At 39.6% G+C, this 12935-nt stretch overlaps 1 protein-coding gene across 2 annotated transcripts in view; it reads left to right on the forward strand.

Moving 5' to 3' along the window:
• The window catches only part of usp10 (ubiquitin specific peptidase 10), a 35967-nt gene extending 24311 nt beyond the window's left edge, over positions 1-11656 (forward strand). For both annotated transcript variants that reach the window (XM_080026773.1, XM_080026774.1), the window contains exons 6-15: positions 1631-1722; positions 2111-2220; positions 2302-2360; positions 2444-2547; positions 2886-2985; positions 3431-3611; positions 4532-4697; positions 6689-6833; positions 7429-7494; positions 9595-11656. In XM_080026773.1, the coding sequence (XP_079882899.1) occupies positions 1631-1722; positions 2111-2220; positions 2302-2360; positions 2444-2547; positions 2886-2985; positions 3431-3611; positions 4532-4697; positions 6689-6833; positions 7429-7494; positions 9595-9782 (1211 nt within the window). In that variant the 3' untranslated portion in view covers positions 9783-11656. The remainder of the gene's footprint in view (positions 1-1630; positions 1723-2110; positions 2221-2301; positions 2361-2443; positions 2548-2885; positions 2986-3430; positions 3612-4531; positions 4698-6688; positions 6834-7428; positions 7495-9594) is intronic.
• The last annotated feature ends 1279 nt before the right edge of the window (positions 11657-12935 follow it).

A 12935-nucleotide genomic window follows, 5' to 3' on the forward strand; every position in this document is an offset into this window, starting at 1 on the left:
AAACTATATGTCATTCTAGATCATATTATTAAATATAAGTGTTGTCAGTGTGTTTTCTCTGGGGATTCAGTCCTTGTGGATCAGCATTGCCCACTGGCACTTTTTGTATTAAAGGCATACTAAGTGATTGTATCGGCTAATATCTACTCACCATCCACTACATGACCTTTGTGTGTGCACACTGTAAAAAAGTTGTGTGTTACTGTTTACACACAGCTGTGGTTCGCTAACAGTGATCTAAAAAAGCTGTCTCCGAGCCAGCAGCCCCCCAGACTAGGACTGTACGGTATAAACGGTGGAGAGAGCCATCAGTCTGTCAAACTTCCAACATGAGCAAGTGTTGAGTACTCGCGCGCATAGAGAGCATCAAGCTTATGCTTGATCACAATATATTCCTCAATCGAGCGTTGACGGTTTTCCACTTGGGATGCTGTTCCGTGTGCTTGTTGCGCGTGTGTGTTTTGCATGACTGCAAGTTTTTAATCTTATTAAACACCTCACAAGGAACTTAAATTCAAATCAAGTAAAGAGACGATAGAAGCAGAAACCGAATGGAAAAGAAAAGGCAGCCTTCGAAGCAGCGTCAGCATTCCTAGTAAGAACTAAGAATCAAATCAAACTTATAGAGTAGCCTACTTTTCATACTCAAAAAGTCAGCACAGAAAGCTTTACATATTAAATCATAACATGGCAGTTTTCACAATACATGTTGTAAAATTCCTCTTTAAGTGAGACCGGGTGCAAGAGTACCACTTTTTGGTGTCAATTCTCAGAAATGTCTTGAACAATTGGGATAATTTCTTCTATGCAAGTAAAGTGCTCTTCCTGTTAATAGAAATTATATTTATTTTTCAAGCAATGTAAGATGTCCTATTTAAACAAGAGTACAGTAATAGCTAGTATGTTACATCTTCACAAGCTAAGATAAATTTATATTACGTTAGTCTATACTTCAAATTATACCATGATATACATTTTAGACCATAATGTACAGCCCAAGATCGGCATTTTGGGGAATGGCACTGCCACTCACTGTGCGTCAACTGTTGTCGAGGTTTGTTTAAACAAACGTTCGCTGGAGATTGCTTAGTATTCCTTTCAGTACTTGATATTTTTTTCTTATTTGCTCTAAATCTGATTATCTTAAGATATGTTTTTATGACCCCATTTCTCAAAAAGGTAAGCACTGGCATGATAGAGTAATTGCAGTGCTATATTAAGGGGGGATGCACACACTTGAAAGTACATATGATCCTTTTGTCTAATTTGTGTATGTCATTTAGTCACAGCTACCGAGATGTTGATATTTAGATATTTTTTTGTCCACGTTACCATGGGTGCTGTGTTTTTTAATGACAGTCTCCCTTCCTAGGCGTGGTACAGAAAGTTCATGCTCTTATTCACAAAGTCTCCTATGTTTGTCACAAGAGGCAAGGGTAAAAGAAGGAACATTTATTTTGTGAAGTTGTAAATTTAGTTGTTGTGATGCAGGAATTATCTGCTGTGATATATTGACCGCTATATACCTGTGTTAATGAAAAAGTATGCACTCAAAAAATCCTTCTCACTTGGATTTTCATTGTTTGTTGGAGTTGTTTTTAAGAAAATGTTGTTTGTTTTAAATCCCCAGAACTTATTGAGAATGTGAAGTTGATACATAAACCAGTGTCTTTGCAGCCGAGAGGACTGATCAACAAGGGAAACTGGTGCTATATCAATGCTGTATCCTTTCACTCTGATTTTTGCTGCAACTGCTACTTTGTTATTAACCCTTCAGAATTGTTTCCACATGTACATGTTTGGCTGTGAGCAGCACTAATAGATTGAAGGAAAATGTGTCAAGTCCCAGGCAAGTTGGTATGTAGTCAAATACTGTGCCATAGTGTAATGCAGTAGTTTGACTTTTGCTGAGACACTCTGAGGAATGAGTCCCAGCTCTGCCTGGAAATGTTCCGTGAGAGCCAGGAAAATGCCATTTTCCTAATTGATTGGGAAAAAATTAAGTAAAATTAGAAAAATATCTCAAGTGGAACTTCTTCATCCATTGGTATCCTATTATATTTATAGCTTTTGCTACATGTCGTGTTCCTCCTTGACTCTAAACACTCAGACCCTACAGGCCCTGATCGCTTGCCCTCCCATGTATCACCTGATGAAGTCCATTCCTCTACATAATGAAACACAGAGACCATGTACCTCCACACCCATGATGGATAATTTGTAAGTAGCATTTTTGCAAATGGAAATTATTTGTTTAAGTGTGGTTTTGGTCACATCACTGTTCTTCCTTTTTTCTGACAGTGTAAGGCTGGTGAATGAGTTCAACAACATGCCTGTGCCATCTAAAGCCAAACAGCAAGGTAGGTTTTTAGACGGCATGTCCAAACAAATGTATAATTTTCTCTCGGCATCACTGATATTTATGATTTTGTTATGTCCACAGCTGTTGGTGATAAGGTCATGAAAGACATCCGGCCTGGCGCACCCTTTGAACCGACCTACATTTATAAACTCCTTACTCTAAGCAAGTCGAGTCTATCTGAGAAGGTAAGCTATGTGGCAAAGCAATGCGTCAGTGTAGTGTTTTGTTTCTTGAATGACCAAACTCTTCTAGTTCACTGTTACATGCGGTGCTTGAAGGGAATGTTCTTGGTTTTGTTAATAGGCATTTTTCAGCTTTGTATTTGACAACTCACCTGAATAAATGCACTTCAAGCTTTACACATGCTGAGTCACGTCTGATTCAGTTTTAATGAATGGAATAACTTAAACACTCTTAAGATCTGTTAACTTAAATGAATGACTCTATGCACCTTAATTTGTGCACGCTAGTGATTTTTATATGTGTTTTAATTGCTTCTGATTTCCTGGTGCTCAACTCCCAGGGTCGACAAGAGGATGCGGAGGAGTATCTTGGTTTCACTCTCAATGGATTGCATGAGGAGATGCTTGCATTGAAAAAACTAATCTCGCCTCAGGAAGAGAGTAAGCACCTTTTTATCAATTCCTTATCAAAATCAAAGTACCACAAGGCGGTTACTTGATCGTTATCAATAAATAAAAAATAAATGTATCACCAACCAGCCTGGTTACATGGACACCAATGTATTTACTGAAAGGATAAAAAGAGGCAATTACAACTAAGCAGCCTAAGTGTTCGTATTACCTTCCATTTCTCAACATGGGATAGTATCTTAAACCACAATACTTCACCACACAAATCCAAATTTTAACTTGTTGAATTGGTCACAAGTTTGAAATTAGAAATACTACTTAAATCATCTGGTCATTGAATCAGTTGAGGTGCTGTTGAATTCCCTGCAACTTGTTAACTGGTGTGGGAAAGATGAGAGGATTTCCATTTTACTTACTTTAAGGCTGTTTTAAATACTTAATAATTTCCTTAAGTTTTTATTTTTTATTTCAACAGAAGCCCCCACGCCCAACGGGCCAGAGTCCCATCCAGGTGTGGAGGACAATGTTGCCGATAAGGAGGAAGAAGGTAGTGAGGATGAGTGGGAGCAAGTTGGCCCCAAAAACAAGACTTCCATCACTCGCCAAGCTGACTTTATCCGCACACCCATCACTGATATATTTGGTGGGCACATCAGGTACGTTAAAAGACCATTGTAAAGGTGTTTTTAGAAATACATTTATATGTGAAGTGATTCTATGGGCCCTTTTGATTTATAAAAAAAAAAAAAAATCTGATGGCTGATTAACTTTTTTTTTCTCTGTAAAATGTTCTTGTGAATAGTTTCTTGCATGGATAAAAATAGCTGTCTCCTCTCACTTTAATGGGCCACATTTCCAAAGAATACCTCAAAGTTAGTTGATAATTGTGTCAACTTCATGAAGTTTCTGACTGGAAGAATTTGTACTCATCACCAGTTATCTCCACCTAGCGTCACAGTCCTTAAGAATAGCAGACACTGTGGTCACAAGTCTCGACAGAAGGACACGGGGCGCACATTTTAACAAAAGGTCTTGACTTTGAGACAAATCGGAAAGTTAAGAACCTGTGCGGGTGTAGCCTGCCAAAATAATATGTTCTATGGGGTTCTGGTCTGGCACAGCACTGGTCTACACTGGTTGCACAGTTTCTGAAAGGATTGTTTTCTCAAATAGTTTGTGACCAGCGAGAAATGGAATACAGCAGTGTATGTTTATGCAGTGTGGTGTGTGTACACCCACTGAGCTTGGCCTTAACTCATGAAGTCTTTTGGGCAGTAGTCAGAGTAATGGATTTTTTAAGTACTGTAACAAATTGAAAGTTATTATTCCCAATTCACTTAAATATTTGACCAGCAGGAGCAGCCAGGTTATAACATTTTTTTTTTCTTTTCTTTCAAATATTGAGAATCAGATGCAGCATCAAGGAATACATGGAGTAACTAAAAAAGTCCGGTTATTTGATGATTCCAGTGCAGCTATTTTCATAGACATGCACAAATGAAAAGAGACTGCCAACAAGTAATACCAGTTCTTGTATCTTCTGATATCTAATGGTGTGTTTTGTGTTATTTTTCAGATCTGTGGTGTATCAACAAAACTCTAAAGAATCGGCCACACTGCAGCCTTTCTTCACTCTGCAGCTCGACATCCAGTCCGAGAAGATCCGCACTGTACAGGAGGCTCTGGAAACCTTGGTGGCACGAGAGTCAGTCCAAGGCTACACTTCTAAAACCAAGCAGGAGGTAAGAATAAAGTGCTACTTAAGGATGGTTGACTCCAGATATATTTTGCATGTCAAAATGTTACAAAGAAAATGTAGAAAGCGTCAATTTGTTATTTTTATGATCTTGACTTTCACTGTACCTGTTATTTTATCTACTGCTGTTGTATTTATTTATAATGTGGGTGTGTGCAGAGGTATTAAGAGCATCCTAATAGATCTGATTTTCTTTCATTAAAGGAATAGTTAATATTTTCAATTTATAGCTTTTTGCCTCACTCTTTGGCTCAAGACAGAAACCATCCCTTTAACTGTTCGTGCATTATTGATGATCTTAGGGGCATAGGTCACGCATCCAGGTTAGCTTAGCTCAACCACAGGTAGTTAAGTGGAGCAGTTAGCCTTATCACAAAGGTCCTGTCTGTTTGTTGTGACTCGTTGATTTACCACTTAATGTTGTGCTGGTTAATTTTGACACGTTCGGTCATTTTAGAATCAAATACATACCGGTAGGAAACCACACAGTTTGCATGCGCAAACCAGCGCAGATGGGCTTTTATTTGTGTAAACATAACGCCAGGGATTAAACGAGCAGAAGAGGAATTGCTGCGATGATCTAGAACCCTATCGATTTTCGATTTTAATCAGAATACACGAAGGAGGAACTATGTTTTGGAAGTGGAGCAGACGAGGGAGGTTGAGGCTGCTGCACGGGTACATGGAAAAGTTTCAGTAACTGGGGTTGACTAAAGCTGGAAAATCGTCACTCGTCATGACTCGTGACACAATCTGTTGTTGTACTGTTCTCTTTGCCTGATATGTCAAGCCTTTCCATCAATGGCAGCACCAGGACCCACTCTGTGCAGCAAAGGCACTCGTTTTCTGTCTGCATAGGTTGATAAGCCCCACATTGACTCCATCCATGCCGGTTCTGAGTCCCCAGGATGTTCCACTGCCTCAGCCTCTCTCCTCGCCCGATCCACTTCCAAAACATGTCCTTCCTCCCCTGTGTATTCTGGTTCAAATCGATACGGTTCTGGTTCTTCGCAGCAATATTTATTCTGCTCTGTATAGTCACTGACGTTTTGTTTACATACTGAGAAGCCCATCTGTGGTTGTTTTTGATGCGCAATGCGCGGTTTCCTAACGGAATGTATTTGATTCTTAAATGACATAACTAGAGCAGCATAACGTGTTAAATAAACGAGTCATAACAAGCACATAGGAGCTTTTAGTGATTAGTTTAGTTTATCTTCTTGCTGCGGAGGCAGAAAACTGCTCCCCTTAGCTACTGGTGGTTGAGCTATCCTAACCTGGATGCACAATCTATGCCCCTAGCTTAGTCAAAAGAACACGTACAGTTAAAGGGATTCTGTCGCCTTGTCGTGAGCCGGAGAGTAAGGCAAAATATGGAAAATGTTGAACTATTCCTTTAAAACTTTTGTTCTTCGCGTGTGCACTGATGTTTTAACACAAATGAAAAGTAATGTTGGTTACACATGGTAAAAGGTATAGGTATCTTTATCTCAGAATTGTCTCCTCAATTATCTAATTGTTTCCTTTGGTACATTCCTGAGATCATAAGACCTCACAGCTACTGAAGAAACTACTGCTTCACATCTGCTCTACAGCTGTACAATTGGCATCTTTCGTAACAGATAAACCCATCGTTCTGGTCTTTGCCATCTTACAGATAGTTAACTTTGTTCTACAGCCTAGCTCTTGTCTTTTGTACTTTTAAAAGTCCCAGTACATTGCGTACTGGGACTTTTAAAAGAAAGACTCCAAGGGCTCAACGATCAATTTGTTTTACTTCCAACAAAATGTTACCTCTTGTTCTGTAATTGTTAATATATGTCCTGTTGTTTTAAGAAGCAGGTTATTTGGTTTTATTTTAGGTTTACGGTTAAAAATAAATTTGTCTCTTTGATTATATAACTTTTTTTTCTTGGATAGTGATTTATTAGTATCAGTATTTTCTCTGAATGCACAGCCTTTTGTCCTTGTTTTCAGATTGAGATCAGTCGGAGGGTGACTCTGGAAGAGCTTCCCCCTGTACTGGTGCTCCATCTCAAGAGATTTGTTTTCGAAAAGACTGGAGGCTGCCAAAAACTGACCAAGAATATTGATTACCCCGTTGACTTGGAAATCAGCAAAGGTATAGACCACACTACTAAGCACACCAGGCCTTTAACTTACATTGTTCATTTCACTGTTTATTACAGCATGACTTAAAATGATAGCCTTTGTAAAATTGTCCTTTTTGATCATTTTTTAAAATATATTTCTCACGTGTGTACAGATTTACATTTCCAATCATATGAAATCTAGCCTCAATAGGGGCCAAAGTTATCAACCTAAATCATCAGGCTTCTCAATTTAAATGGTAGATACTGAAGTCCATGATTTGAGCAAATGTAAGTGTTGGCACAATATACTCTCTGAAAAATATGGTTCCCCAGAGATACAGATCTTTTATTATTCAAGAAGTGTAGAGTCTCTTTCTCAAGGAGAAGCAGCTTCTCATCTTGGCAGCCACTCGTGAAAAATGACACTACATTACTCACTGATTATATCAGGTTGCAAAATTATTAACAGCGTAGATAAAGTGGCTGTTGACATATGGAGGGATCCGGTTCAGAATGATTCGGGATAACAATGTTGCAGTGAGGTTTGTTAACCCCAAACTACCAGAACATGGTGCAACACATTCTGTATTTAGTAGAATTTTTCTAAATTTGATTTCCTTTCAGACCTCTTGTCCTCTGGAGTGCGGAGCAAAGGTGTAAAAGGCCAAAGAACTTACAGGCTTTTTGCAGGTATGTTTGAGTTTTGTTGTTCATGTTATCAACACAATCACAGCTCCTTGCTGCAGATGCAAATATATGACTTTTCTGTATAATTGTCATTAGGGATGGACATTTTAAGAAATTTAATTGATCGATCGGGAAAATTATCGATTTACTCGTTATCTTTTTACATTTAAAAAAATGCCAACAGAACATCCAAAATACTGTGTTTTTACCATAGACTGTAGACAAGAGGTTTCTACTCAATTAAATCTTTATTCCAAGAACTTCTTGTCAAACAACAATCCACTATGACAAGGCAACTTTTAAAAATTAAATAATAAAATGCGGCGCTGTTTAAAGCCTGAGGCTATGAGCCAACAATGAGCCAATGCTACGATACTTTTAAACACATATGAGCCTCCTAAGATGCTGCCAAAGACTGTATTAAGGACACGGCTCGTTTCTGAGTGGTAAAGGACCTAACGTTACTTAAGATAAAAAACAAAATCTGCAAATGAGTTCCCTGATGAAGGCTAAGCTTAAGTTAGCCGCTAATGCTTGCGGCGCTAACGTGACACGTTAAACAGGGTTCAATGTACGAGTGGTAGATAATTCGGTTTGTTGAGGTGTTGTACTTATACAAGGCTTCGCAATGTTTAATGAACTTGGTTAATTTCAGTTCTAAAACTGTCAGATGCCAAATTTCGTCTGGACTTCTTTATGTTAATGTTTTGACATCTACGGCAGCTCACAGGCTGCTGTGGCTGTTCTGTTGTCTCCTACAACTCGCCCCCCTGCTGGTAGGATGTTTAAAGGCCAGGACACACCGGCCCGATAATCGCCGTCGTAGAGTCGGGAGGGGTCGGGGACACGAATCTGTTTGGTGTGTGCCGTGAAATCGGTCGTAGTAGATGTCGTCGGGCTTCTTTTGAGCCGATTGAACATGGCGGCGGACAGTCTTTCAGTTGGAGCAATTTGATTTGTGGAGGGCTAGCGAATCAGTGAAGCCCGGAAGTGAGGCGGGTAGCACAAACAGCTAACAACAGTTAGCCATCGTTTTAATGTTTGTTTGTTTCGTTCAGCGAGTACTCACATGCATCAACCCTTGTTGACTGCTCGACACTCTCTGCTAAAAATTGTGGTCCATAAATATAAATACGTATTTATATCTGTGTATGGTCTAGAGAGCCGTCCCATCATTTCCGGCTTCCGTATTTTTTCGGGCCACAATACAGATTAGCGCAGCCTGCTGTTATGGAGACATTACGTCCCGCGCAAGCGCAGAGCGTACGGAAAGTCAGCAGTCGGTTTGGTGTGTTCTTTGCACTTTTTCGGCCGCGACGGGAAGACTGGAGCTCCCTGGATCGGCAGTTGCGATTTTCGGGTAGTCGGATTGGTGTGTCCTGGCCTTAATACAGTCTAGGGAAAGTACCCCTGACTGCAGCCCGCAGACGTTGAGGGGTCGGGGACTCAGTCCACATTGAGGGGGCAGAGACTTAGCCCACGACAGGCACTCAGGGCCAAGTACCCCTTTCTGCAGCCACATAGTGAAATTCATTGCATTGCTGCTGGACTCACACTGCGCAACACAATGGCTATATGATCGATAACAATTTCATGTGATCGACAATATTCTTAACGATCGATCATCGATTAATTATGCCCATCCCTAATTGTCATTACTGTGGGAGTTTTTTTATTCACCATGATGTGGCTCCTTAATTGACCAAAATATTGACGATGTTTAATCTGTATTGGTCAGGTTGACAGTCATTTCCTCATTTGACAGCAGGTCAAGTTTACATTGAGAGCTTAATAAAGAATTTTTTTTTGAATTTTACAAGCAATACTTGTTTATACACCATCGATTCATAATTGTTTTATTCTAAAATCCATGGATTGTGATCACTGAATTAGAAATGGAATAAACCTTGCTAGCAATATTATCCATTCTTTTTTGCTACATTGCACAGCACATTGGATCAACCTTCGGGCTAAACTGCTCATAGTAAAATTCTGTTGACACCGCATGTGGCCAACCTTGACGTCATGGAAGACACATAACTTTTAAATAAAGTGTCCCACATTTCTCTAATGTCTTTTTCCCCCGTGTCTCAACTGAACCAGTTGTCTATCACCATGGGAACAGCGCGACAGGTGGTCACTACACCACGGATGTCTTCCACATTGGTCTTAACGGCTGGCTGCGCATTGACGACCAGACAGTGAAGGTCATCAACCAGTACCAGGTGTTGAAGCAGACTGCAGAGCGCACCGCCTACCTGCTGTACTACCGCCGCGTCGACCTGATGTAGACGCACATGCACATCCCAACATAAACACATGAATACTCACATATATTCACACAAACACACACACACACACCCAGCATACATGCTCAAAATGCACTTGTTGACAGTACATCTACACATGAGACACACACATAACACACACCACACATAACACACATACACACACACACACACACACCAAACGAATGAACGAACAGGAACACTGCCCAACTTGTTTTCTTGCAAGATTTTCCTCTTCCCTTTCCTCCCCGCTTTCCTGAGAACCAGCTTTTCCGACACCTTTTCCTTGTCTCTTTTTTTCTTTTTGGAAAAAGAGAAACAAGTTGCATACACAAAGATTTCCCTGTGTCTGCTCTCTCTCTCTCTGTGCACCACTGCTGTTTTTTTGTTTGTCCTTTTTTGTTTAACTTTTAAAGCAACAAGAAGGGACTGTTGAATGAGGTGGAGGTTGGGGTTGCACATCAGGAACTGAGACTCAATTCTGGCTGAGTCCTCATCTCAGATAGCGAACAATGGACTCATGTAAAGGATGAACTATCTACCACAGGCTGCAAGTGGACTGCTGGGGTCATTTCTCTCGTTTGAATGACCTTTTTAAGGACATGACCCAGAAATATCAGTGTTTGCCTTTAAGTAAAGAAGAACTGTTGGCCCAATGGATTTGCAGCAGTTTAAAAGCCTATTTGAATTTGCACCAGTGCATTGAAAAGGCCTAGCACCAGCATTATCATGAGTGTCTCCTCCCAAGGCCAGATTGTCGTCGTCGTCGTCTTCTCTGCCACCAACACCAACAACCACTTCTCCATTTCCTCACTTTTACGATGCTTTTAAATCTAGGTACAACTACAGCTATTAAAAAAAAAACAAGGAAAACAGAGGTGGTGGTACATTGTTTGGGAACTGAACCGCTTCCTTGTTTGAGAGGTCCTTGTTATGGTATCTGGGTTTAGATTTAGAAAGACTATCTAAAAAATTAAAAAATCAATAAAAAAAATATTAATGCGCTTTAGAGTTTAATAAGAAAGCTTCTGTGCACAAAATATTAACTGATTGATGATTACAATATGACAGGCAAATGCATATTTTGCAAGTATTTAGATTAAAATGTTTAAAAGAAGAAAAAAAACTAAAAATCTAAACTCTAGCTGACTGAAAACTTGTTTGAATCCTAAAGGACTGCGCTAGTTTTTTTTTTACTCAGTTCTTGCACTGGAGAAATGGCAACCAATCAACACAGATTCCACTGCAAAACCTGCCCGTGTTTTCTTTGTACATTTCCTTCTTTATCCATTATCTTTTTTTTTGTCTTGTCTAAAGGTTCCACCTGTGTATAGGTGGCTTATCAATGTAGTTTTGAGCCACATCACCCCTCTTGTCCCCCGACTAAGCAGAAATTGGGGGCTGCCTTAGGTTCAATGTGTGATGTTTTTCCACTCAGTGTACAAGTTTAACCCTAATCAGGCGCCAACAGCAAGTCTAATGTCTGTGAAGAGTTGGGGGAATGTACCTGACACCTATGTATTTACTCTTTTGTGGCTCAGCATTTTCCTCCTAGTCGAGGGCGGCTGAGTGTTGATGGGAAGTGGGACTACATCTGTGAAAATCTCTGCATAAAGACCCTGGACATGTGCACAAAAGGAGATAGTGTTTGCTTTTGTTGAAGGTATTGATTTTTGGATCATTCAGTGATTGTGATGATTTCTATTCTATTTGAGTTATAAAACATGTTTCTTTTTTTTTTTCTCGTCATTGATCATTTATTGGATGTCCCCATGCTTTCCCTCCCCTCAGAAAAAATATGCTTGCATTTGAATTGGTGTTTGAAAACAAATTACACAGGCTAAAGCACAACTATGAATAAAATTTAACTAGTTCTATGCTTGATATTTATTTCCATTTTGTCCATTTCGTAATACTCATTTCATCCCAACCACCTGTGTCACAATCTCAGTATTAATTAATATTTCTACACAATTTTGGCTTTTTGTTTCATACAGACTTGACTTCCTCACGCAATACGCATAGTTGAGAAAGTGGTCGTCCCCGTGTCAAAACATTTTCCTTTATTTGAATAGGGGCGCAGACATTTAACAAACAGTACTTGTAAATTCATAAAGACTGATACGGTTCATTCTTTCAATTTGAAATCATCATTGAAAGTCAGAATTTTAACCAAAATAAAATTGATTTAAATAATTGTTTTAGCTTCTAATGTAAAACATCAAAATGTGGTGCACAGTCTTAATTGATTTGTTTCTTGTGGGTTTCAACGTTGGAAACCTTTCCCTGGTAAACCAAAGGAAAGCATATGGGCATTTCGGCCTTTCCTTCTATATGCTCTATTTTGCCATCTCCATTAGAGGTCTTGTAGGGAAGTCATATCACATTACATGCAATGGACACAAGCTGTTCAGACGATACATCTTCATTATACATAACTGATGGTGAACTGAACTAATGATGGTTCAATTGTGCTGCAGGCTTTAGTCATATCCACACAAATTGTGACATCTGTTGATTTTATTTCTCCCCTTTTTTGAAGAATGTTTATGCGTTGGGACTTTGAGTTGACAACTTGAGCTTTCTGTTGTATAGTTTTATCTCGGTGTCTCATGGCTGGTCAGGAAATGTGCTGGTGAAATTGCTTCAATAATGTCTATCTTTTACAGTATGTGCTCCTTACACTGTTGTCTGCTGGGAATTGTTGGGATATTGACCTTAAAAAAAAAGAAAAAAAAAACTATACTGTCATTTAATTTTAAGCCTCCAGCATTCTATTTTGTTAATTGTTCAAATAAAGGATTGTGCATAAAGCAGTTTGCTAATGAAGCGTAGTCAGAAGACTACATGGCTTTGATGCAGTGAATACTGAAAACATCTGCAGTCTCTACACCTTGGGCTGGCCTTCAGAACAATGTGCACAATAAACCAAAACGACAAAATAATCCACGGAGTCTTGGTTTACCGCATGCTGCTAATTGGTTTCTTGTTCCTGTAGTCAACGTATACAATGTGTAGTATGTTCTACCCCCCCCCCCCCCCCACCCTCGTGGTCTTGCTGGAATGCCTTTGCGCCCACAGTGCTCTCTTTAGGGCCGAGGCGGAGTTCGCCTCTGTTTGCTTTAATGGGAAGCAGACCCATCATTGAAAAATTCG

This window comes from Ammodytes marinus (genome assembly GCF_949987685.1).
Source record: "Ammodytes marinus genome assembly, chromosome: 1".
In the NCBI taxonomy this organism is placed as follows: Eukaryota; Metazoa; Chordata; class Actinopteri; order Uranoscopiformes; family Ammodytidae; genus Ammodytes; species Ammodytes marinus.